This window comes from Dermochelys coriacea, chromosome 2 (assembly GCF_009764565.3).
Source record: "Dermochelys coriacea isolate rDerCor1 chromosome 2, rDerCor1.pri.v4, whole genome shotgun sequence".
Classification (NCBI taxonomy): Eukaryota; Metazoa; Chordata; order Testudines; family Dermochelyidae; genus Dermochelys; species Dermochelys coriacea.
This window is the reverse complement of record NC_050069.1, coordinates 234,430,564-234,457,953: the sequence shown is the minus strand read 5'-3', so window position 1 is coordinate 234,457,953 and position 27,390 is coordinate 234,430,564. Positions and strand designations below refer to the sequence as shown.

Here is a 27,390-nt window from a genome sequence, read left to right as displayed (position 1 = left end):
CTTAAAGGTCTAGAGCAGTGTGGAGGAAAAAGGGATAACGACCCCTCTAAGAGTCTTCCTACTCCTTTGATGGTTTGGGGGAGGCATTTCATGAGCTTGTGGGCTGACCAATGGTGCTCAGGTAAGCCATTGTCCCTTGTGTACCTGGGAGAGAGTATATAAGTAATATGACTCCAGCTGATCCCTCTCTCTTAGCAACTCCCCCGACCTAGCCCTACGATTAACGTAGGAGGTGGTGGTATGGTGGTGGGTTTTTTTCTGTGAGGATTACACTAGTTGCCTTTTGGGGGGCTGGAAAGGAATTTTTCCCTCAATGTCATCACATTGCCAGCCAATCCTGTGGATTTTTTTGCTTCCCCGCAGCAACTCAGGACCTGGTCAGATAGGCCAAGAGGTACAGTTTAAGCTGTCAGAATTTAGCAGGTGACAGATGTCCGGTGCTGGTACTTATTCCATAGGAAGTCTGGTTCACTGATGAACCGAAAGCAGTAGTGCATGTAGGGATGGTATCCTCTAAAGTAGCTGGGGAATGGGTTTGGGGTTTCTAATGTCTGGTACAGTGAGACCAACCCCCTTTCCTCAGCCCTTTAAGCCTCATGGAAGGGGAACATGGTCAGGTCCCAGCAATGGGCTAGAACCAGGTATCAGTGAGGGCTGATGGCAGCCCTCAAACAGGTGGAAAAAATGGAAGAAGCAATGATGACCTGCACTGTATGAGTTACTGCCAGATAGTTCCCAGAAGAGTTAAGTTAATGAAGTTGCAGCCTAATTAAACCACACCCCTTGCATCTTGTCTGTCTTCCTGCATGTCTGGGACAATGATTGTGTGTATACAGAAACAATAGTTACACTTCACAGACCAAATCGGTGGAGTAACTCCTTTTAGCAGGCTAAAAAAAATTATTTTACTTTAACACATGGAGTTAGGCATAATTTATATTCTTGTTCATTTTGGAGAATAAACGTGCCTTCCAGTATTACGATTTCGTAGTGAAAACAAGGAGGAGTCCTTGTGGCACCTTTGAGATTAACAAATTTATTTGGGCATAAGCTTTCATGGGCTAGAACCCACTTCATCAGGTGTATGGAGTGAAAATACAGGAGCAAGTATAAATACATGAAAGGATGGGGATTGCTTTACCAAGTGTGAGGCCAGTCTAATGAGACAAATCCAATTAACAGCAGGATAGCAAGGGAGGAAAAATAACTTTTGAAGTGGTAAGAGAGTGGTCAATTAGAGACAGTTGACAAGAAGGTGTGAGTAACAGTAGGGAGAAATTAGTATTGGGGAAATTAAGTTTAGGTTTTGTAATGATTTTTTTATAAGAACAATAAATAAAAACCCTGTTTCTTTTTAGAAAGGTTCACTTTTGCCAGTAGAATGTACTACTTTAGCATATTAACACTTCATATTTTCCTTTTTTGATTTTAATAGTAATTTAAATGTACATATAATATGCAATAAAATATTTACTTTATATACGTGCTGTATATACAGTAGTACAGTGCACAGAGCCCTTGATGTAAATTAATCCACATGTAAGTGTTGTGTGCTAGAGAGGATCTTGCATAAGCTTTCTGTGCTGGAGTGAATTTCACCCAGTAAGATTTTTATTGGGTAAAATTACAAGCTAAACTTGCTAATGGTCATTACTTTGGTTTTAATTTGTAAAGAGAATGTGTAATTTTGAACAGACTTTTCCATTCACTACATCTAAGCAAATGTCTTAACAATACATTTAAACCTTAATGTTTAACTAGCTTTTGGTTTATACATCCCACTTTCTGTAACATTGTGATTTTTCATTACAGCAAGCATTAGTGTCTGAATCAAAATAAGCATCCTAACACTAAATGATGAGTATACCTTAGCACTTTTTTGTGTAATTGACTTACTGACTTTACACATAGCATACAGAAAATATAAAGTGTTCTTGACCATATTTGCGTTACATGTTGCCTTTGATAGTTTATGGGGGAAAAAAACTTCAGTGGTGCTTTTTCTAAGATTTGGATTTTAAATTATAAGATCTCATTACTTCAGACTTGTTTTATTGTCCTTTTTGTAAACTACACCAGATCTCTGAAGTAATGTGTGAAACGTGAAGTTTTCTGGGCTTTAAAAAAAATAGTAAACATTTTATATGATTGTAAAATAATTAATTATACAGTAATGTTGAAATTGGCTACCAAAATTAATTGATTTTCTTGCACTACAGTAAATTCTAGAGTTCTAAAAACAACATGAATCATTATAGGTAGGTGAAATTATTACATTTTCACACCTGGTTCTTAATGGTGGTACTAAATTTTTAAATTAATATTTTTAGTAAAAGTTTTATTTTCATTATGAAGTTTACTTTCTTGTGCTGTGATTCAGTTACTTCCTGGTATTATTTATTTCCCACTATTAATTGCTGATTATTTCAAAGCACACAAAACTACTGGGCACTCTCATATGCCATATACAAGTTGCATTATGTGTACTTGCATACATCTGCGGAGAGAAAAAAATAGTAGAGATAGATTAAATGAAATTTTGTGGGAAGGAGAGGTAAGGAGTAGTAATTTAAAATAGGTTGATAAAGGAAGAATGCTTTGTAATTCAATTTTGAATATGCTGCACATGCTCTGAATGACTATCCTTCATAGCTGCTGCTTTTTTTTTTGGCAAATAAGTATTTTACTGAGTAATGTGTGTGCTTCTTAATTAAATGATGTCTTAAATGTGGAAAACAAAATTAAAAATTATGGGAGGCTTTTGAGTAACTCTGGGATCATTGTTCACTTGTAACCCTAAAAATCATCATGATAGCTTTATTTTTCAAATACAGTGCTTAATTACTATAGAAAGCAGTGATTTATCTTTCAACAGTATATATTCTAAAAAGTGGGTTATAATAGAAGCTATCTTCCTTTAAAATGGCCAGGCGTGTGAGCCATAATGTTCATTGATAGTAAAATCAATAGAGCATTGATTCTAAGACATAATCCTCGGAGACTGTTGTTCAGAACGCTAGACATAGTCAAGTAAATACTGTGTACTGTTTAGAGTGTTTAATGCATGAAATTCTGCTGTCTTAAATTTGGTTTGTGTTAAATAGGATTTATATATTGTGAAGATAAGACTGCATTCTTGATATTCATAATACTGGAAAACAAATATTTAGCAGCATTATTTTATCATAACTTATTTATTTGTTTTTCCCCCTCTAGCACATAACTTAAGTTTAGTAATTAACTTGTCCCACTGTATCAGAAAGAAAAATGTTTAGTAAATTAATAGCAATGTTCAAAAAGACTTATCCTTTTCCCTTCACCCCCATGTGTCTGAGAGCTTTAAATTGATGGCACACGCAAACAACATTTTATTAGCAACCTTTTTTTCTGAAGTCAAATTATCCACTGTCTTAATTGAATAGAATCATTTTGCTTGCAAACTATTTTTCTTGTATTTCATTTCCTAAACTAAGTGCTGAGTAGGTTTTTGTTTTTTTGTTTTTTTTTTGTTTTTTATATATAATTACACACACCCATACAGATAGGTGATTGCCTCAAGTCTTGTACTGATTTATTGTGAAGGAAAAAAAGTTATCGTAAAATCTGAATTTACATTTCTGGATATTAATCTTATAAAATTATGAAAATGTATGTGAAGACAGTTTCATGGTAGACATCTTTTTTAGTATGCAACCATAGAAGTCAGCAGAATATTGTGGCTTTAAATCTTTTTCCGACTAAATTACTAATAATGTCTCCTGCCTTGAACAAATAAATGGTCATTTATCAGAAGTCAAATTTTCTAGATTTTTTGAGTTAAATATATTTTGCACTTAAGACCAGTGTTTTTCCACTTAAAAAAAAAGTTGCCAGCAATAAATCTTTGGTTTTTTTTTAAATTTCTTAGTACATCTCCAAGGTATCAATTTAATAACTATCAAAGTAGCTACTGCAGTTGTTGCATTTAAATTGATTTACATGTCAAGACTGGCAGTTTAGCAGCTGCGCTATTATTCCTGGGATCGGTCAATTTACTTGAGAAAAACCTACTACTGAGTTCTACTGACCTGCATGACAATATAGGCCCTATTTCTATTCCTGTAATTAGGCCTGCGACTAACTCAGAATATTTTTAATTAAAATATTTTGGTCAATGTATTGCACCAAATTAGGCCTTTCAGTGCAGATTTAATTCTAGAACTGGTGTGATTAGAATATGTAATGAATTGTGTTCAGTTTAAGATTAACAGGTTGTGTATCTTGAATATACTATTTCAAGTTTTATATTATAGCTTTTTTCCTCTAAGTTTTTCCTCTTAATATTTTTGGTTGGGTATCTTAAATTTAATTTTTGTATGGCTATGTAAGCCAGTATTGAAGTACATTAAATAAATTAACAGGCAAAAACTATTTGTTGAAGTAATTCAAGGAGTAAATGTGGAAAAATAAACTGACTTTTTTTTTTATTCAAATGACTTTTGTAAGGACATGGTTACATTAATAAAAGCGAATAGCCTTAAAATAAATTGAACAGTTTAATGTGAGCAGGTTAACTTTTCAATAGCATTCTTTAGAAATAAACAAAGTTGCCTGGATCCGGTGAACCTTGATTTCTAGCTTCATAAGCAAGAGTTTAATTAGGAGGTGCACCTAGCTAGAAGGTTTATTAAATTGCACATGCATTTTACTGTGTAGTGGAAGTTGATATAACACCAGAAAGAAAATCAAGAGACAGATATTTTACCTCATTATTCAGGTTTTTAATTAGTAAAACACTTAAGTAATTGAAACTTTGTTCTTTGCATTCTCACATTTCCGTTATTTCTCTTGTTCACTTGCATCCTGGGGACCTGACCATTGATTGATTGATAGGCATGTAGAACATATGTCCCATTTTACAGCAAATCCTGTTTCATAAGAGAATCAGATGGGGGTGCTGTAGGAATAGTAGAGCTTATCACCTTTTCTGCAAGAGATGGAAAACATTTCCACATCATACTGCTCTGAATTATGTCTGTCCCCTGGTATTCCAAAAAAGTTACATTATTATTATTTTATTTTATTTTGTGGTGTGGTAATTTCTGTCTTTAACATGAAGTGAGTTGGTTTATTTCATTTTAAACTCTCCATGAAAGCCTGTTATATTTGCTACTGTAGGTATGATGATATTCTGATCAATGGACTACCAGATTGGCGACAGCCTGTATTCTACTATAGGCGGGTGAGAAAAATGAGCAATGCTGAGCTGGCATTACTCTTGTTCATTATTCTCACAGTGGGTCATTATGCTGTGGTTTGGTCAATCTACCTGGAAAAACAGCTGGTAAGTATTGGTAATAAATCAAATGCACTACAATCATAGATTTATCTGAAAATCTTGCAAAAGTTTCCAAATAATAAGGATTTTTACTATGTCTTTTACCATTAAAATTAGTTTTCTGGTATTTTAAATGGTTAGTTGTATTAATAGCAAAGATTTTATTAACTAGTTATATGTTCTAGATTCAAAAGTCAAAATGAAATCTTTATATGAATGTAACGTAAAATTTTAATATCTTATACAGTCACTGATTAGTGAACAAGATGGTTTTTTTCTAGTTACCAGAGGAAAGAAGGACAGCAGACACTTTCTCTACCATCTGTTGAAGCAGAAACATGTCCTTCCATGGTCATGCTTTTGGTCTTCACAAGTGTTGGGTCTGTCTGGTCTTGGTTTTTAGAATTCATACTCACTTTGGCTTTTCCTGTTCTTAGTGGAGGTTTTTTCCAAAATAAAACCTGATGATAAATGTTCTCTGGTCCATTAGATAAGCAGTCAAAGCTAAAGCATTTTTTTAGTATTTATTCTCTTCCCCTCTTCCGCCTTCCCCCCACCCCTATATATCTTTGGAAGCTTTAAGTTGATGGTACAAGCGAACATAACATAGAAAGCAATAAATTTTTGTTTATACTCTTAAAAAAAAAACCCCATACATTGAACAGTATTCGCACATTAGCGTCTATTTACTTTTTATTTTCCAAGCTACATTATTAAAGTTGATGATGAATGAAAAAGGAGGCAAGTTGAATGCTTTCTCCTCTTAAAAAACTTTGATTGCTATGGAGATACACATGACTGACAGAGCTGGACTTCATGTGTGTTTAAGGACTGGATGCCATGGCAACAGTTATTGTTAAAGATAGATGATTTTACTTAATCATGTAAGACTCTAGATATATTTGCATAAATGCTACTCTGTTTATCCTTCACAGAAGAGTTCCAGTAACATTCATAGAGTACGTGTTAATGATGATTGTAACCATAATTCTTTCTACATTAAGGATGACCTGCTTAGCAAAAAAAAGAGAGACAAGAAGAAAAAGACAGGAGGTAGGAGTACAGATGAAGTAAAACTTGGTGCTGCTGACAAAAACGAAAGGTGGGAACAGTTACTAGTGTATTTTCATAATTAAATAATTTTGTCAAAGCTCTACTTCAGATATTAAAGAAATTGATCAAATATTTTACACACTCAGCCTGTATGCTTGTATGTGGTGTGTCCACACCGAAAAATAATCTTTTAAATTTATGAGAATGTAGCAAGGCTGGCAACGTGCACTATGATTGCTGTTTATAAATATTCAGAGAGGCATTGGTGTGGGTTTGTAATATGAAATGTAGTTTTATGGAAGATCAAAAGTAATTGTAATGCAAAGAATGTATAAAGTATAGTTTATTTGCAGAAGGGTGCTTCTGGTTTATAAAAACAATTTTTACAAGAAGTTTATTACAAGCTTTTTCCACCAAAGATTTAAATTAGGTTAAAAATGTAAACTACCAAATTCACCGTTACTGAGTCTTTAACATATTGCTTTGGTAAGTACTGAAATTTTGGAAGTTCTTTAATGTTTGCTATTGTTTGGTTCACGTCGAAACAAAAGCATTAGTAAAGGATTCTGACACTGCCCTTTAGTTAAGAAACAACATAGTGACATCCAGTATACTCCAAAAGATACCACCATTTCTTCTATTGATTTATAGAAAGAAATAAAGGGTTTAAATAGTTCACACAGCAGGGCATGAACTGGATCAATGCAGGATGGAGATCAGAGACTATTCTGCCTGTCTTCTATTCTGATGACATCAGTGAGTAATGCTTCAGTGAACTGCAAATGACATTAATTTTTATGTATTGGTTTATTTATGCTACTGTCTTCATATCTAGTTGTCAGCGCTTGTGAACACTTTGGTTATGGTTAGTCTTTTTAACTGAAATGATCACTTAAGGCTTAAGAATTTATTTTGTGTAAATGAAGAAAAGTCCTGTTAAAAGAAGATTTAAAAATATAACAATTAATAGAAGCACATTGTCTAAATCTTGTCTTGATTCTTTGGTTTGTTATATGCTTTTTAATGGCGTCAATATTCATAATGAATATTTTGTATTAATGTTTATGCACTTTCAAAATGGATTAATAAGCATTTTGAATTTTACATTTCTAGTTTGAGGCTATAGGAGAGTTTGCTGACTTTTGTAAAGAGGTATATTGTGTAATAAGAATGAAAATGTACTTTTAATATTTAAAATACATTTTCTTTGCTGTAGAACATTGGAAAAACCACAGTGGCGTGATTTGCTCCCATGCAAGCTGGGAATTTGGTTCTGTCTTACTGTAAAAGCATTACCTCAGCTGTTGCAGGTAAAAATACAATTTGCACCCCCCTTTTTATAGGATTATTTTGCTGATTTCATTATGCTGTGATCACACACAGTGTTGCTTGTTCACATGATTTTTCTGTCTTCAGAAGCACTTTTCTTATACAGAAATTATTATTTTAAGGCTATTGTTTAAAAGTTCATCTAAATGTGAATATATTTGTAAAATGAATATTCTGTGTAATATACCCTACAATTCTAATTGTAGTTCTCTCATTAATCTGCACTCTGTATTATAAACAGGCAAGATGTTAAGAACTGTTCAAGAACAAATAGAAAAGGAGGGTGAAAATTACATGTATTTTAGGAGAAGTAGTAGTGTATGGAAATAAGCTGTAAATGGTAACATTTAATTATAGCTTAAATGTATATAAAAGAAACAGTATTTGTGTAATATATTGTATATTAATATCTAGTTCAAATTGAATAAGAAACAGGGAAATAAATTGAGGGTGTTTTTTTACATGGAGTAATTTTAATTTTACCCTTTTCACTGGCAAGTGATATCCACCTTTTCCTCAAATTAATCCACTAATTTTTTTCTAATGACTGAGAAGGTTTTTTAAAATTTCATTCATATGCAAAAACCTGTCAGTGGAAGGTTAAGGTTGTACAGTTAGTACTTTGGAGGAGGGGAAAAATCAGGAAAGGCAAAAATTAACATTAACATAGGAACTTAAATTTGTTCAGCCTGTCTAACTATAGTATTTTCTTCTACTTTAAGTATATAACAATAGATTTATTTGTTAAAGGCATATTGTAAGATACACAAATTATAGAACACCACCAACTTAGTGTCATCATAGTCAGAAAAGCGTCTATGGAGCAAAAATATCTTGCATAACTGATTTTTACACCCTGTGTTTTTGGTCATATCTGCTTTAGTGATTAAAATTTTAAGATGGTTGCATTTTTGTTTATTATTATTATTATTATTATTATTATTACTATTATTATTATTTATTATTGATTTGTTTCTCTCTCTAATACTGTAGAGTTGCTATGAATCAGGGGAAGAAAGCGGAGTTAGATTTTGGCTTACACATCACTAACATAATTATTAATTAAGGCACCACTGCTGGAACTGTTTCCATGCAGATAAAACCTAGGTTTCACTTCCATGCAGTTGATTTTACAGGAGTAGCATATTAAACAAGCAAGAAGGCAAAACGGCAAATTGTTTTATCTGTTAGCAGAATAAACTTACTAAGGAAGTCAGAGACAATAAACATGGATCTCAGGATTGCCATTTTTTAATGACTTTTTCAAGGACAACTTCTCGTGAATGTTAGTTGTAGACATCTTAACTGCTTGTATTTTCTTATTTTTTAAAAAATTATTGGTGGTGTCTTGATATTGTACGAAAGTAGTTTTTAGTTAATTTTCTTGTTTTAAAAAAAAAAAATAATGATCACTTCCCAGTCATAGTTGGGCTTTTAAGTTCATTCCTCATTTTGGTGAACGAGTTGCGGGAGGAGTGAATTCACAGTTTGCTGCTGCTATTTGTTGACAATTTCCTGTATTGGTTAACAGGACAGTAGCACATCTTATCATTTTGATTATTTTCTTCATTTACAATTTCTCTAATCCTTTTTCTAGGAGCAATCATGGTGTATTGTGTCATTAGACTATGTTAAAAAAAAAAAATCTTGGATGCCTATTAAGCATGCCCAAGTTACTTTTCTTCAATCATATTACTTTATTATCCAACAAGCTATTCTCAAATGTGGCCAGTGATATTCCATAATTAATAATATTTATAGGCTAAGTTTAAAAGCTCCATCCCTATTTAAATGAAGTGTGCGTAGGAGAGAAAGCTGTAGCAATATCTTAGTGGCAAAAGTTTGCCCATGCCACTCATTTTCTTCGCCTTTAAGCCTTACATATTACAACTAGCTGAACAGATTTTCCTCAAACTTAAAAAATACATCATTTTTTGCTTGATACCAGAAAGCTTCATCCCCAAAAGAGGCTTTAAAAAAAAAAGTGAAAGCAAGATTATAATTAAGGTTGCAAAATAGTTTCAGTATTCGCTCTCAAAAAATATTTACTTATGAGATGATAGGGCATGTTAATGTCCTACTTGCCACAGTTCTGTCCACTTAGATGATTCAGATTGCAAAGATGCAACACATGTCTAATTCTCATTTATCCAACTGAATGTCTTCCTCCCCTTCCCCCCCCTCAAAAATATCAAATCGGAGAAGGAGGCACTTAAAATAATTAAGGTGGGCCTTTACTTGAGAAAAATGCTTTGTTTGCATGTCCTCGGAATGGCCTATGTCATTTTATCTTGCTCTGCATTTTTGCATTATGGAGTAAAAAGAAAAATGGGAGAGATGTGGGAAAAAATGTAGAACTTTCAAAACTGAATTATATAAGGAATCTTTTATTTTTAATTATTTGGGAGCATGATTCAAGAGGAGGAAGAGGAACAAGATGGATTTTAATAGTTGTGCTTGTGAGGTTAGTTAAATTTAGGGGAGGGGAAAGTGAAGAAAACAAAGTACATTTAAAAAATTCTTGTAGAAAGGGAGCTTGTTGAAAGAAGTGATGTAACAAAACTGATATTCTAGGCCAAATATTTTTTGTGAATGTAGTGTGAAACACTGAAACATTAACTTGTATTCAGTGTAATTTGTACTGTAATAAAATGTATGATTTGTACTGTAGGCACAGAGTACAATAAATGGTTTAGGTAGGAGACACATAAATAGGATACATGTTGTGTTAGGCCCATTTTTATTTACTCTTTCAGGTGAATAAAGAGGAATGAAGGAAGGCTGTAGGTGGCTTATTTTTTCTCTTAAAAATAAACAAACAAAACAATCCCACTCTCCTGCTCCCTCTCTTCCCTTCCCTCCCCCCTCTCCCCAGCCACAACCTAGGGATTGAAAAGTCAAGCTTGTAAACAAAGGAATGAAACTGCTTAATAGTGTGTGAGTATCGCAGTCCAAATCAAGGGTGTAATTCAGAGCACAGACTTGTGTTAATTGCAGATTTTAATTATCTTTGTGTGGTACAAAAGCAGACTTATCTGTGAATAGGCTGGCTTTTAACAAAAAGGTGACTGAGGGTTTCTCTCCATAGATGAAGACATACAACTTAAGGAAACTGTTTTGCTATTTCTTAAAGGTCCTCATTAACTACTCTTTTATTCTCATTGTTGCTTTTAGATAACTGAAAATAAAGGTATTCTCTATTAAGCTATTTTTTTTTAAACAAGTATTCTTTGCCCTTCTTCCATATTACTTGTAGTGGAAGCTTAAAAATTAGTGTTGGTCTTCATTTTGTATTAACTTTATTTATGCCAGCACAGTCCTAGGAAACATTTATGTTAGTTAAATTGTCATATCGCTGCTGGCCTTGCTGTAATGAAGCAGGAAGCATTTTTGTCTGGTTTCTCCAGAAATGGACTCTTAAGAAAATGAAATTCTCCTATTATCTGCAGAATAATGATACAAGCTTCACTGCCTATTTCCATCAATAGGTTGTTGGAAAATCTTCTAGTGATTCTCCAATGGTGAGGAGTTCTTCAGTCTCCATTCATATTTGCGCTGAGTGTAATCTATTGAGATTGTAAACAAGATTTCCAATTATGATGGTGACTTTTGGGATACAAACCTTTAGTCCATTTCAGAGTAGACTGAATAAAAATGGCCACTCATTTATTTTATGTAGACCATGTATGATCGTTAATTACACTTAGTTACTAGCCTGGACTAGATTCAAAGCAATGAGCAAGAGGTGTTTAATTTCTAGTCAATGCAGTGTTGAATTAAAAGAAAAATCCAGGAGAAATTTTTCACTGCATTTTAACAGCTTTTTAAAGATGGTCCAATTCTTCCCGGAACAGGTTGGCAGCATCTCTTTGGTCTCAAAAATCTCTACCAAAAGCTTTTCATCTTTGGCAAGGCCATTTTTAATGTTTCCTTTGTTTTGTGGTCTAATCAAACTTTTCTTTGTATGTTTGTTTTTGTTATATTTTACTTCATATGTTCGTTTGTTATATTTGATATTATATCTGTAATATTTAAATAACACACATAAAAAGAGGGACTTTTATAGAGGAAACTTTCAAGCATAAGATTTAACCCATAGAAAACTATTTAATTCATAGGGGGATGACAACCAGGAGCTTCCTAGTTTTCCAGGGGTTTAGGATGACAGTACTGAAGCACTGCACTTAGTAAGAAGAAGAGTTCCTAGCTTCTGCAAGATAGGATAGGGCAGGGCAGGATGTGTGATGTAATGGGTGCCCATTTACCCTGCCTGAAACCAGGCCCACACTAAAGAATTTTGAGGCCCTGTGCACTATGGAAATGGAGGATCTCCACCTTATTTAAAGTGCTGCTGCCACATAAATAACCCACCTCACACAGACCCCCAAATGCCCCTTCTATCCCATATATACCCCATACACATCCCAGGAGCCTTGACATGTATTTTGTTCACTACAACCCCCAACAATTTACCTCCACCAGCAGCCCCCAACATCCCAGCTCCCAAGCTCACTGATCCCCAGCATTGCCGACTCTCCCTCAGCCCCTCACTCAGCAGTTCCCCAACACTTCCCATTCAGCACATAGGCTATCAACAACTTGCCCCAGCTCCTCACTCCCATGACCTTCCTGGCAACTCTCTGGTGCCCTGCAGCTCTGCACTCTGCTCTTTTCTTCCCAAACCCGGCTTCACAGCTCTGTTCACTTCCAGTGCCTGCCATGCACTTACATGACCCCATGCTTTTCAGCTGCCCCTCTGTCAGGACAAATTTGAGTGAGTGGTGATGTAACCTGGCGGACAGGTTCTCAGTGCTGCCCTGGTTTGATCTGGCTTTTTTGGGGCCCTCTGCAAGTGTATTGAGTGCACACTAGTCAATCTGGGCCTACCTGGAACCAATTTCAACCTTTTAGGGCAGTGGTTCCCAAACTTGTTCTGCCGTTTGTGCAGGGAAAGTGGTGGGCGGGCCGGTTTGTTTACCTGCCGTGTCTGCAGGTTCAGCCGATTATGGCTCCCTGTGGCTGTGGTTCGCTGCTCCAGGCCCATGGGAGCCACTGGAAGCGGCGCGGGCCAAGGGATGTACTGGCAGCCGCTTCCAGCAGTTCCCACGGCCTGGAGCAGTGAACCTCAGCCACAGGGAGCTGTGATCGGCTGAACCTGTGGACGCAGCAGGTAAACAAACCAGCCCGGCCCTCTAGGGGCTCTCCCTGCACAAGCAGCAGAACGAGTTTGGGAACCACTGTTTTAGGGAAACCGGCAGTGGAGGTTTTGGGTTGCAACTGGAGTTCAAAGCTGAGATTAAGTGGCTCAGAATGTGGCAGGCAAAAGGAGGGTTGGAGGTAAACTAGGGACTGTGGAAGGTGAGCAAGAATCATTTGGCCTGTTCTAAGTGGATAGCCTGTGATATTCACTTAATGAAATAAGTGGCTTATACTTTGGGGAAGGAGCAGAAAGTAATTGGGGGCTGAAACAAAAGTTATAGGAAGAAAGAGACTCATTCAAAAGAAGATATCCGCAGTTTACTGTAGTCTGAAGATTAAAACATCCATTTTGTCCTCTATCATTTTTATGTAACGATTGTTTAAAGGCAAACTGGTACATAAGAGTTTTTTCTCTTAAGGGCTGAAGCAGAGCAACTGCACTGCTGTAGCACTGTAGTGAAGATGCTACTTCACTAATAGGAGAGCTTCTCTCATTGTCATAGATAATCCACCTCCATGAGAGGCAGTAGCAATGTTGATGAGGTGAAGCACCTCCCTCCGTCGACATAGCACTGTCTACTGGGAGTTAGGTCAGTATAATTATAATGCTCGGGGGTGTGGATTTTTTTTTTTTACACCCCAGGCGACATAGTTATACAGATGTAAGTTTGGCCTGAGTTAGCTCGTTTTCTCGTTTTTGATCATGTAGATCTAAATTTTTGACATCCCATTTGTTACCCTGACAACACACTGCTGTCAGGATTATTTAATGCAGTGAAAGAGCGTTTTTGCCACATGATGGTTGGTGTTAATTATACAAAAATGGGCAAATCCAAGGTTGTTTTTTCAAGTAGCTCTAACTTGACCCTTTCTTCATAGTCTCTCACAAAAAAAATTAAGTATTATACTTAGGATTGTTTCTGGGATTGTTATAACTGTCATACAAACTACATAAGAATATTACAATTAAAAAACCAAACAACTCTAACCATCCAAAAATATGGAGATGACCATTTAAGGTACTATACATAAATATTACACTTCCTTTACAAATTGCATATTTGGTTAACAGCAATATCGATATACAGAAAACAGTTTAATGGTTTAATTACATATGTCCAGTTGGGTTGCTAGTCTGAGAGAGTGGGGGAGTGCTGGACTGACAGTATTTTCAGACCTATCATCCTTAAATTTTAAAAAAAGGGCCATGTCCACTTATACGGGACCAGAGCAAATGAGAATCTGATTTTATCATGGAATGTGCCTGGAATTACACCTGGTTCCATGAGGCAAGTTTCCCCTTTTCCAGCCCTTGTGTTTTCTTCTCTGGTCTGTCCACCTTGTGAGGAAAATAAGGGGAGATCAACGAGGGCTAGATGAAGAGAACCAGAACAGCAAAGACTGGTCAAAAGAACTGATTGAAATCCCCAATTCCATATATTAATTGCAGCATCAAAAAAAACTCCACCGTAAACAAAATGGTAGTTTTTCTTTTATTTAAAAAAAAAGCAAAAACAAAAAACAGAAAACCTTAAGTGAGGATTAATTTTATTGCCCTTCTGTATCAAGAATTTCTATACTACCTGGCACCATAGCACTGAGCACATTTTGTAAAGGATGTTCCGTTCATCCAATCTGTAAATTCATTGATAGCTGGCAACACTGTATATAGTGTGGCAGAGCTGTGAAAACCCTAACTTCATATATCCATGCTTCTGTGTGATAAAATGTGGACCATTATATTACATTAAACTATTTTTGCTTTGAAGAGTCTTGGATTTTTAAAACTTAAAACTGACAGATTAATGGTGTAATAACTTTTCTTTAATACAGTTGTTTGAAAGATCAGCCAATCAAATTAAAGTTGCTATGTATATATATCTGTAAAACTGTACCTGCGTTTATACAGGAGTACAAACACACACAGCATAGCTGGGAGCCTAAATGTCACGACTTTGATACAAAGTTAAGGAAAGAGTAATATATTACTATCTTGGTATTATTTTCAAATGCTTCTATTTCTCAAGCAAATTCCTTCAAACAGGAGGAAAACACTTGTTCCTATTAAGGTGTACCCAAACTGTTCCCATTAGGCAGAACATTTCCAAACTGCTTGTTTTTCTTTGGAAATTTGGGATTTGATACAGATCCAAATTTTGTTGCTTAGGCTGCTCTTTAATTCTTTGTGAGGACTGAGCACATACCAAGTATGAAATGTAGATGTAGATATATTTTGAACTACTGGAATGCAAAAGAAAGTGTCTGGTCAAAAATGTGCTTAGAAGTCTGACTTATCCAAATTCGAGGGTAGGCAAATGGTATTTTTTTATATTTATATTTTCAGAATTTTGTAGAATAATCCCCATCAGTTTGGCCTGAAAATGATCATAGTATGATTATATTGAACCCCAAACCATCTTGGAAAACTAAGAGCCCAAACATGAGGATTGATAATGGAAATGACATTTCAATCATAACTAAAGGAATATGGCAATAAGTTCACTGCAGGATTGGGTAGTAGCAAAAATATGTTGGTGAGGGAGAGAGCTTATATTCAAACATAAGTGTCTGATATGATTACAAAGTTATAGGAACAGTTACTGGTTTAAGTAAATTACTTGGTATAATTTGTTCTCCCTTTTAATTTTTTCCTAGTGAGTCTCCCTATTTCTAAACCTTTTTGTAAATCTACATATTTTCCTGTTTCATTTTCAATTTCACTAACTTTTTTTGGCCCATCTATATACAGACATAGATGTATAGACGTATATAGGCAAATTTTGCCCTCGGAAGCATCTTTTTAGCTCTTATTGAACCTGGAGAGCCAAATGCTCATGTTTGAGGCAGAAGTAGCCCTATAAATATTTTAAATGAGTTACTTTTCTGATTTGTCTTTTTGCACAGATCTATGCATGTTCTTTTTTTTACAAGATGTGCTTCCATAGTGTTCTTTCTTCATATTAAGGCTGATATTCTGATCATACAAAATAAATTGTATTTAATTAAATAATATACATACAGTCCAGTACTTGTTTGATATCTTTTAACCTGAGCAATGCTTTAGCTTTAACTTACCCACTTTATATAGATACTTCAAATTTAGTATTGCTGTTGCTTTATCTGCTTCTGACTAGTTTTCTTTGTTTTTCCGCTCTTCTCTCATTTTCATCTGAGCCGCTGTTCCAATTGTTCCATGATTGACACACTAGAGAGATTGACAGTTACCCCCTAGTGCCTGCTGTCTGGGGGTCCCACAAGCAATAATGGATTTTGCACCAGAATTTCGCATCAAATATTGGTTTTCAGTGCTAAATCAGAAATGTGGGATGACTGTATCCTCTTTAAAATCGTAGCTTTAAACAAAAGCATCTTTGGGATATCTGTAAGCCAAAAATCTATGTATTCAATGTCATCTGAATTTCTCCAAAATTCATAGCAGAGGAAGATTGAATTTTATTTTTGGTGATTGTTCTGGTTAAAGGTATAAATAACCACATTAAAAACAAAGAAAACTTCTTGTGTGTAAGTGGGGGTTCCAAATTTCAGTTTTAACTGAAGAGATGAAAACAGTATAGATCCTAATATTTCAGTGATTTGGTGTAGAAAATAGGAAGTCCCTTTACTCTTTTAAAGGAGTTGCTGTCTTGTTCAAGATGCCTGCTGTAAATGATAGCCAGCCTGTATCACATGCATACACACATGTACAGGCCCTTATCCTGTGAAGATTGAAGCATGTGCTTAAATTGTGCAGACCACATTCTCTGGTACACTGTGTCCAGGTAATGAAAAATGGAAATACCCAGTGGAGTATATCTGCTGCACGGGGGGAATATCTTTTCTGGCATAAAACTGGCAGGGGTGATATAGTCATCTTGTTTGTGATTTCCCCTCACTCTGCAGCAGCTCTCACATGTATCAGGGCTGGATAGCCCCTAAACATAAGTGTCTAAACTGCAATGCAGATGAGAATCCAGCCCTCTGAGTAGTCCTGTTTCTTATAATGGGGATTCCTCAAAGTGAATAAAAGACAAGCATAAGGGTTTTTTAAAAAAATATTTTGGGTGGGTTGTTGTTTTAATCATGACCCAAGATTGTAAACTCTTTGGCACACGGACCATCTTTCCAGGATGTGTGTGTACAGTGTGTAAGCTTGATTGATGGGTTGGGGCCTCTAGGTGCTAACACAATGCATATAATAATAATTTATTGCATGTAGCATCTGTGTGGTGGACATTTTTTTTTGTATAGCTGCCTACAGTGGGAATGTAGGGTGCAAACAGAAAATGACTGCTTAACACAGTTTTTAATAGTTATTTTATTTAAATTGTTTTTATTGCTAATAAAACAATTGTTTTCTGATGAAGTCTATGCCGTCACAATGCAAATAGACTTTAAAAAATATTTTAAGGATATTTCCTGGTACAGAAATAACCAAAATCAAATAGTGAGAATGTTTACAAAAAGAAACTGAAAAACTGATTGCTAATGTATAAAGGAAGAAGTAATTAGTTCATTTTGGTATTAATAGGTTAATAAATGTATAATTGTTATTTAAGCCGAATAAAATAAAGTTTACTTTAATGTAACTAATTTTGATGTGATAGAAGGAATGTTGTGCATGTCTAAGGTTAATAAATGCAGTTGCTTATGTATTTTAAACACTTATGTATTTTAGTCCTTGTTACTGGTTGAGTGCATAAATAGGAGTGCAACTTTAATTCCATTAACTGACCATCATTTTAGGAAAACTCTCCCTTGCTTATCTCAACCCAGAAATCTTAAAAGCTAAAATAGACGGCCTTTCTCATCATGAATTAATTTAAATCTATTAGAAGATTATTATTCCTGAGGATATTTCTGTCCATAGCTGTCTTGTCACAAATCTTATTCTTACAAGTGCTATGACTTTCTAATGTAAATCTGATAAACTGGTTTCTAGCAGTAAGGCTAGTGAAAACCATAAAAAATGTTTAATGTTTGATATTTAAGCTTAACCGTTGATGCCTTTTTCACAATTTTTAAAGTATTATTAAAAAGGATTTTTTGGTAAGGTCTTGTATATTGGATCTCACCTTTGCTGACGTCATAAATGATTTTATAGCAAGATGTCCACTGCTCTGCACTAAAAAAAAAAATGGCAGCTTTAATTAAAAAATTATTTTCAAATATCTGTATAGTGATGAACTTCTTGCTACTTGAACTTCCAGATTATTGGGGTGAGCAAAAGGGGTACATGGCCCCTTAAAGAGCTAATTAGGGATGCATTGACTTCTCAAGTACAAGACCGTAAAAATACCCTTCTGAAGGTGTTTTTTCTTTTTCTTTTTAAGTTGTGTATAGTAAACTTTAACCTCAGCATTATCAAATATGGAATTAACACAGAAATTCTATGTTCAAGGCAAGTCATTCCTGTAACCTGAAAATTGCTGTGTCTCAAGTGGAATGAGTGAATATATTTCATTTGCTTTTTTTAAAGACTTTAAAGTGAAATAATTTAAAACAGCGCCATTGCAACAAACTTGTTTTATATAAAGGATGCTAATGTCATTGCAACATTTTCTTAAAGGATGCCAGACAATTATATGTACAATATAAAGAAACAAAAATGAAGGCGAGAGAAGATGCCCTGGCTAGAGCTGAACTTGAAACACTTCAGAGTGAGTTTTTAATACTGTCTTAATACACAATCAATGTAATTTATTATAAGATACCTATTGTAGAAGATGAATGGGAAAATATGCTTTCATTGTTACGAAATTTATTTTGCAAGTTTTTTTTGCTGTCTGTCTAGTGAAAGTCTTCTGTGATATGACTTTTGAATTTCACTTAATAACCTGTGCTCATTTAAATTGGATACAGTTATGTCCATGTAGAAAACGAGTACTTGTGGCACCTTAGAGACTAACAAATTTATTTGAGCATAAGCTTTCGTGAGCTACAACTCACTTCATCGGATGCATTTGGTGTATAAACATAACTATGTGATTAGTCAGAATCAAATATTTGTGCACTGTATAAAACAAATAACTGCTGAATTACATTAATTTGGCAAATAGTTTTGCTGTTGTACCAAAAGTACTTCTGAGTTTGATCATTTTTATAGGTTTATTAAAAAGATTGTATCTAATAAAATGTAAATTGAAAGAAATGTTATTTAACAGTATAGGCAAAGAAACTCAAAAGTAAAGACTTTGTTTGTTTAAGGTATGTTTTCAGAAGTGGCCTCAGGTTGTGAGCCTGTGTGTATTATTGTGTCTGCATATAATTGCAGGTATAGTTTATAGTGCTTATATGGCTGATTTCTGTGTACTATAAAATGCACCCACAGTTACTTGCACCTATGAAAATGTAGATGCAAACTTTGGGTGCAGAGTTGTGACATTGTTGAAATTGGAACCTTAGGGTACTAGATCCCTCTGCTCTTTAAATACAAGGTGAAAGCAATAAATAACTAGCATGCATATTTTAATATTGAGACTGGATGATATTCCCTTTTCTAATTCCTTTTTTGATCATAACCAAACTTTTTTTTAAAACTTGTTTTCAAAAGAAGCTAAAATGTGTCTGTGTTTGAATTGAGTATAACGCTTCTCTATACAGTTTTGTTTTTTGGCATGTATACTAAAAGCTAGCAACCATTGTGGGGCATAGAGTACACATCAGGAAAACCCGTAGAAATTTATAATACAGTCCCATTTACCCATGGTCTGAGTTTTGTAAAAATCAGCAGAGATAACTCAGCATAATTTGTTACCATCTGAGTGCCTGGAGTGCAAAGATCATTCTGCTGTTCAGTAGGTATAGGGTGCCAGCCACAAAGTGGACCAGCTTTATACTTCATGTAGCAAATTGTAGTATGAAAATGTGAACACTGCAATCAGTGTTTATCAGTAACTTAATGATATTAGAATGTATAGTCATTTTGTTTCATTTGAATGATGACCTAGCGTGTATCAATTAACAACTTTTACTGTTTTGTTTAAAAGGACTAGTTTATGGTGCTAGAAGGGCAAATTAAGTAAGAAAACATTAAAATTATAGTGGTTAGCGATCCTGTGTTTATATTATTTTAAAAATGGTGAATAAACTTTTTTCAGCATTTTTCTCCTGAGTACTGAGTGTGCAGAGAGGCAAGGGTATTAGTTATGAATCTGTGATTAGTAGAGTTTAGGGTGGAATTTGACACAACATTAATTGGGCCAATGATACCGAACAGAGCTGTTACTGGCTAACCATGTGTTGTCCATCTTATATTTTAAAAATAAATGAATGTGTTGAATGTTTACAATATTCAAGAGTATAAATACACAACATTACAGAGCATAGACATATCCAGTGTGTTACTAAAGTCAGAATGTTACGTAAAACGAATTCTCCAATGGTTACATGCAAAACAAAAAACCTTTTAAAGTTAAGTTCATTGTATACTTCAGAATTAGTATATAAAGGTTGTAAAATCCCCAAATGTGCATTTCAATTGTCCCTTTTCTTCTTATTTTTAAAGACCATCAGTGGACTACTGAGTTCATAATAACATTTCCATTAACCTAATTGAGTAAATGCATCTCATGCAGATTAGCAATAGCTGTTTTATGCTGCCTGTTTTTCATGATCTAATTGCTAATTTACCCTCATGTCTATCTGCTTTACTGCTGAAATTGTGTAATATTCTCTGGGGGATCAAACTAGTGCAAGGGGGAATTCCATATAACTTGCAAATAGGAGAGAATGCAGCATGGAGGTCTCATTAACATGGGGCATTGCTAGAGAAGATACAAAGTGTGAAAAGGTAATTTCTTGATAAGTAAATATTATCCTACCAGGGAAATCTGTGCAGAATTTTAGCTTATTCTTTTGTCACCTGTGCATGGTTCCTGTTAGCACTTCTCACTATATTTTAAACCTTTTCTCACCTCACTTCATGTTTAAGTGTAAAATATAATTATTAAATCCTCCATGAAGTAGATGTTTGTAAAAATGTTGTTTAAAGTTTTGTTTCTATTTATGTAATTATATGTAGCTGTTTTTTACTTACAGAGCTGTAAATATTTTAACATTTGAATTTTCTGATTTCTCCATTTAAATTCATGTGGTTTTCCTAGCAACCTAACTTGTTACAAGGATACCAGAAGAAAGATACAACACAATTCCAAAGTGCAGCTTTATTTATAGACTTAAAGGTGATTTTTCATTGAAGCAATAGTATACATGTAGATTATCCCCATGGTAAGGGATGTTCCTGTGACCATAGATAGTTCCTTGGTCTAAATCCTGATATTAAAGAGGTGATTTATAACTCTAGTTCAGTGGTCACTGGACTGAGTAGCCTTAGGCTTCCTAGGACTAGCCAGCTGTCAGTTTTCTCAGTTGGGAACTCAATTTACTTAGAGTTTGAATAACTACCAAGTCACACTCTTGCAGTATATGCTAGTTGGTTTCTCTCCTGTTTTGTGGAGTTTACACCATAGAGTTTCTGAAATGCAGAATTGTAAGGGTCTGCTTTTGAGATGTTGTTTTGTGAGTCTGTTTTTCAGAGAGGCTGAGCACATAATCCCATTTGAAGGCCAACTGAATCTGAAGGTGCTCAGCACCTCTGAAAATCAGGCCCGAGATCTATATTTGCCTAAACTTCCAAATGTTAAAACAAAGATATTTGTAAATAAGAAGAATCTATGGGGTGGGAGGAACTAGACGTGAGCTCAAAAACATATACTTTGTTCAGCGCATTTGAGGAAAGGGGGAAGGCAAAAGTGAATTTTGATACCTTTCTGTCTGATCCATTCCTGAGGTCATCTGGTCCTGTCTTGACGTGTCCTCTACATGAGGCAAGGGTATTGGATGGTGTAGTGCTGACTTTACACCACTGGGGGAAACTCCAGCTATTCATTTAGGGCAACTTTCCAGCTGCTGCTCGAAGTGAGTCCAAGGATCTAGCCCAATGTGTATTTACTTGTTTCTTTGTAGAAGAATAAAACGTTATGCTGTGCAGTTTTGGTTATGACAAACATTTTGTCTTCCTTCTCCCTAATAAAAAAAAATTGAATCTCCTTTTGAACTGAAAAGCTCAACTCAACATTAACCATGGAGCAGTTAGGAACACCTCTAAATAATTTCTCTTTACTTTTGTAGAGGAGAAGAAACCTAAAGTCAAGAAACCAAAGTCTGAATTCCCTATATATACTACTGCAGAATCCAATGCATATATACCATCATATGATCATGGAGCTTCTATTGAAGAGATTGAGGAACAGATGGATGATTGGTTAGAGAATAAGAACAGAACATACAAAAAAAAGGCAAGTTAAAATTTCCCTTTACATTTGTCAAGTACATTTAGAAATTCTTCTTTGAGTGATTGCACGTGTGCATTCCACTCTTGGTGTGCGTGCAGCCTGCACGCAGTTAACAGAAATGTTCCCCTCAGTGGTACCTGACGGGGCTGCTTGAGCACACTCTTACCAGGCGGCACTGGTACCAGTATAAAGGGCCCAGCCAACCTTGAGTCCCCTCAGTTCCTTCTTCCTGCCTGTGATGGTCCCTGGAACTGCTACTCTTGCTTTTGCAAATACTATGGGACTGTGGTCTCTTGTATTTTATTGTAAATAATTTAGTGTTAAGGACACTCAAAGGGTGCCATACCAGTTCTGAGAATGCCAGACTCTGCTTTTTCTTTGTTTGCAAACACCTTTCCCATTTCCTCAGTGCTTGGTCCCATATCACCACAGGCCGTTGGGTGTTGAGTACTGAGAAGAGGGGTACACCCGCCAGTTTATTTCTACTCCTCTCACAAAGAACTTCTGGTCCAAGAGGTTTTCTCTCCCCTCACGTGGAGAGGAGGTTCCACAGAATTTAAGAGGAAGGATTTCTGCTCACATTATTTCCTAGTCCCAAAAGCAAAGGGGAGTTTCAGACCTATCTTAGACCTGTGTCAGCTCCACAACTATCTCAAAAAAATTTCACATGGTCACTCGCGCGTCTGTTTTTCCCTTTTTGGATCCTGGAGACAGTTACACCACCCTCGATTTCAGACACTCCTACTTCCATGTGTTGCTCTACCAAGGGCATAGAAAGTTCCTCAGGTTCATAGTAAAGCACTCACATCACCATTTCATGGTGCTTCCATTCAGCCTGTCTGCAGATCCTCATATGTTCACAAAAGATATGGCCATGGTAGCCGTCTTCCTGAGGAGACGAGGAGTACAAGTCTATCCTGACCTGGACAACCTTGTCAGGAACCAGTTCACCAGTGGGAATTTTGCATATCCCTTTCAATCAACCTCCAGGCCTTTTACTACTTAGGGCTGCAGAATGAACTAGCAGACTCCCTGAGCAGATCATTTTCGAGTCACCTTGGGTGGTCTCTTCGCTTGTATGTCACCAGTTGCATTTTCAGCAGTGGGAGACTCCCCAGACAGGTCTATTTGCAAACAAGTCCAACAGAAAATGTCGCCAATTCTGCTGCCTGTAGAGCTACAGTCCAGGCTGCTCACAGACACTTTCCTGCTACCCTGGATAAAAAAGCTTTGCTATGCTTTCCCCCAGTTCTTCTCCTGCACTCTAAAGATCAAGCAGGACCACACCCAGGTTTTATTAATAGCATCAACGTGGTCTCACTAATACTGGTTCTCCACTCTATTGGATCTCTCAATGGCAACTCCAATTGCATGTGAATTTGATCTCCCAACAGCACAGTCGGCTGCTCCATCCAAACCTGCAATTCCTTCATTTAACAGCCTGGAAGCTCCATGGCTAAATCCCAGAGAATAGGCTTGCTCGGAGCAAGTTTTCCATGTCCTATTAAGTAGCAGAAAGCACTCCACCAGGGCCACCTCCCTGTCAAAATGAAAAGTTCTCTGTCTGGGTTTGTCAAACCAGAGTTTCGCTGATGCACTCGTCCACCCAACATATACTTAACTATGTAGTTCACCTGGCAGCAATATCAGCTTTCCATCCTTGGATGAATAACTCTTCTGGTTTTTTTTAAATGAAAAGATAATCTGATTCTGTAAAGGGATGGAAAGGTTGTATCCTCAATTAAGGTAGGATTTTCTCTGTGGGACTTGAGCTTGATCTTGTCTAAACTTATGAGACCACCATTTGTGCCTTTAGCAATGTGCTCCTTACTGCATCATTTGTGGAAGTTGGTTTTCCTAATTGCCATTACCGTTGCCAGAAAGGTCTCTGAATTGCATGCCGTCTCATCTGAACCACCATACACAGCCACCTTTAAAAATAAGGCGTACTTATGCCCTCATCTGAATTTTCTCTATAAAGTAGTTTCAGATTTTTAGGTCAATCAATTTACTTACCTGTATTTTACTCCAAACCACATGCAAATAGGGATGAGCAATGGCAACACACATTGGACGTTAGACGAGCACTGGTGTTCTATGTAGACAGAAACAAACTGGTTCAGCGATCCACCCAAATGTTTGTGGCCATAGTGGACAAAAAGAAAATCTTCCAATCGCCTTACAGAGAATTTCATCTTGGATAACTTCCTGTATCCACGCTTGTTGTGATCTGGCAGGTATTTCACCACCAGACAAGGTGACTGCTCACTCTACAAGGTTGCAAGCACCCTCAATGTCGTTCCTAGCACAGATCCCTATCCACGACATTTAAGCAGCAACCTAGTTACTGGTACACACTTTCTCCTCCCATTACGCCATTACCCAGTCAATCAGTACTACAGTCTGTGTATGTGAACTCCAACCCTGCTGCTTTATATTACTGTTTAGGAGTCACCAAGAGTGGATTGTACATGGCAATCACTTGAAGAAAAAACGGTTACTAACCTTTTGTAACTGTTGTTCTTCGAGATGTGTTGCATATGTCCATTTCATGACTGGCCCTCCTACCCTTCTAGGTCAGAGCTTCAGGAAAGAAGGAACTAAGGAGGCCCAGGGTTGGCTGAGTGCTTTATACTGACACCAGCGGCACATGGCCACAGAGGGCTCTTGAGCCACCCCAAAGGTGCCATTGAGGGAAAAATTTCTGGGGACTGTGCGTAGCATACATGCACACCATGAGTGGAATGGACATGTGCAACACATCTCAAAGAATATCAGTAGGAAAGGATGGTAACTGTTTTTTACTTTAAATTTTTTAAATTTTATCTTCAGTTTTATTTTTTTCTGGGTAAGGTCACTGTGACCCTTTTATGCCAGCACATTCAACCCTCCATTTTCAGAATGGTGTATCTAGCAAAACAGAATATCTAGCAAAACAGTATCTTGTATGGTATCATATAAAATTGTTGTTACACTGATCATTAATATCATCATGGGTGTATGTACAGGTTATGTATAAAGAATTTTGTGTATGTGCTAGAAACATGTTTGTAAAGTATGTTTTGGAGCTAGTGGACACAAGTCTGCCCTAGACAAAGGAATGTTGTTTTATCCATTGCCTGTCTCTCCAATGCAGATTGAACAAGGGGAGGCAACAGATCGTGGAAGCACATTTACATTTGAAGTAAACAAAGGCCTTGTCTACGCTAGAGGGGAAATTTGATCTAAGCTACGCAATTTGAGTTGTGACTAGCGTAACTCAAATCAACTTAGCTTAGATCTACTTACCACGGGGTCCACATTATGCGATGTCGATAGGAGATGCTCTCCCGTTGACTCCCGCACTCTTCTCGATCTGGTGGAGTACAGGAGTTGACGGGAGAGTGATCTGTGGTCACTAAATCAGCCACCAATGCATCGATCACTGCATGTCGATCCCCTGGTAAGTGTAGACAAGCCGAAAGTAATTAAACCAACTAGAGAAGCAAATGGACCAGAGGAGTAGGGAGACAGCATGGTGTCTTCACAAGCAGCAGGGGAGAAAAACTTTAACTGGGGACATATTTCACAGGAATATATTTCAAAGGTTCACTGGACTATAAAAAGAAGAGAGGGAACCCCTGAATTATTGATCACTTAGGGGACATAGGGAACAGAGCACCCTTTGAGCCTATGAATGGTGGATCCTCTTGGCCTGTAGGGCAGGAGCTGCTGCTGGTTTGCTGTAAATGTGAAACTGTTTTAGGGAAAGATATAGCTTGCTAGAATTAAGTTTTAGGCACTAGAAAACATGTTGTTTTTGTTTGTAACCCTTTTCTATTTCTTGTATTCTTGCCTGATATCACTTAAATCTGTTTATTTATTACTACACTTATTCTTGTTTTATTACAAAACCTTCTCGATGTTCTATTGAAGTAAAGTGGGAGTCCTCAGCTAAACTAACGGGCTGGTGTGTGCTCTGTCTCTTTGGAGGCAGAAAACTTAATATCTGTGGGTATCTAGTGAGAAGAACTGGACACTGCAGGGAGATGTCTCTGGGAAACTCGGTAACTGGGTTTGCTGGTTATCTGCAAGGCAAGGTTTTGACTGACTGGAGGAGTTTGCTAGCAAGACATACAGTCTGGAGCGACATAGAGTTTAGTAGCAGCAAAGCTCTCACTTGCTGAGGCGGACAGGCGACCCAGTGACTTGCGGTTCTGGGTTCCCTGAGGAGAGCATCACAGTCATATATGTGGTATATACCATGTGGTTATGCCAGCATAATATCCATATGCTACCAAAGTCCAGAGAACTATAAATCCCCAGTCAAAGAACATACTGGCAATGTCCTCCTTCAATATTTGTTTATATGAGAAGTTCAACGAATGTTACTAAAGTGTTGTTGGAATGAGATGTACGTGATTGATCAAAAACATATGCAAACTCTATATGATTTGTAATATAATATGCATCCTTTTGGTTAGAAGTTCAGAGTGTAAGGTGGAATGCAGTTATATGGAGCTGTGGCTTTCTCTTAATTGTAGTTAATAACATTTTGGTGGCAAAGATAGTCTATTCTCCTGTTTTATGAACACCACTTTCTTCTTTGAGCATCTGTCCACATGGATCCCATTGTAGGTGTGTGCACCATGTGTACCCAAGCCTGCAATCTTTTTCCAGCAATGTCTCTTGGGGCTACACATACACTCTGTATCCCCTCGTGCCCTCCACAGCGAGGGTATAAAAGGCAGAACACCCCCAACTGACACTCAGTTCTTCTCACTGCCCATGGTAGCAAGTTGGAGCCTCAGTGTCCTCCTGGTTACCCTGTAGTATAGCTAGTTACAGGGTATTTTTTACCATTATTTAGTCTAGTAGGTTAGCTTCAGATAAGTTATATTTGGTCATTGGTTTATATAAAAAACAAAAATATTTTCTTATTGTTTACACCTCGGTACTAAGGACTAGGTCTGATGGTGATGAGCAGGTCTCCAGGCTTTAAAATTTTCCTTGCCTGCAAGACTGCTGAGCCTGCTAACGATGCAAAGTCAAAGTGTGTGTTTTGTTTAGGGGAGGTTCACATCTCTTTCCCTGTGCCATCTGTAATTTTTTTTTTCCTAAGTGTACACAAAGGACTCCTGATGTTCGTTCAAAGTTGTTCCTGATGGGGAAAAAAAATCTATGTGGAGTGTGTCTGACTCTGGGGTACACCTTCAGCAG

General features: G+C 36.4%; 1 protein-coding gene across 1 annotated transcript in view; it reads left to right on the top strand.

The window, feature by feature from the left end:
• DNAJC1 (DnaJ heat shock protein family (Hsp40) member C1) overlaps positions 1–27,390 on the top strand; it is a 190,143-nt gene that overhangs the window by 87,630 nt on the left and 75,123 nt on the right. Inside the window, exons 4-8 of the mRNA XM_038390672.2 lie at positions 5,158–5,323; positions 6,322–6,419; positions 7,587–7,680; positions 18,465–18,555; positions 22,028–22,194. Coding sequence (XP_038246600.1) covers positions 5,158–5,323; positions 6,322–6,419; positions 7,587–7,680; positions 18,465–18,555; positions 22,028–22,194 — 616 coding nt within the window. The remainder of the gene's footprint in view (positions 1–5,157; positions 5,324–6,321; positions 6,420–7,586; positions 7,681–18,464; positions 18,556–22,027; positions 22,195–27,390) is intronic.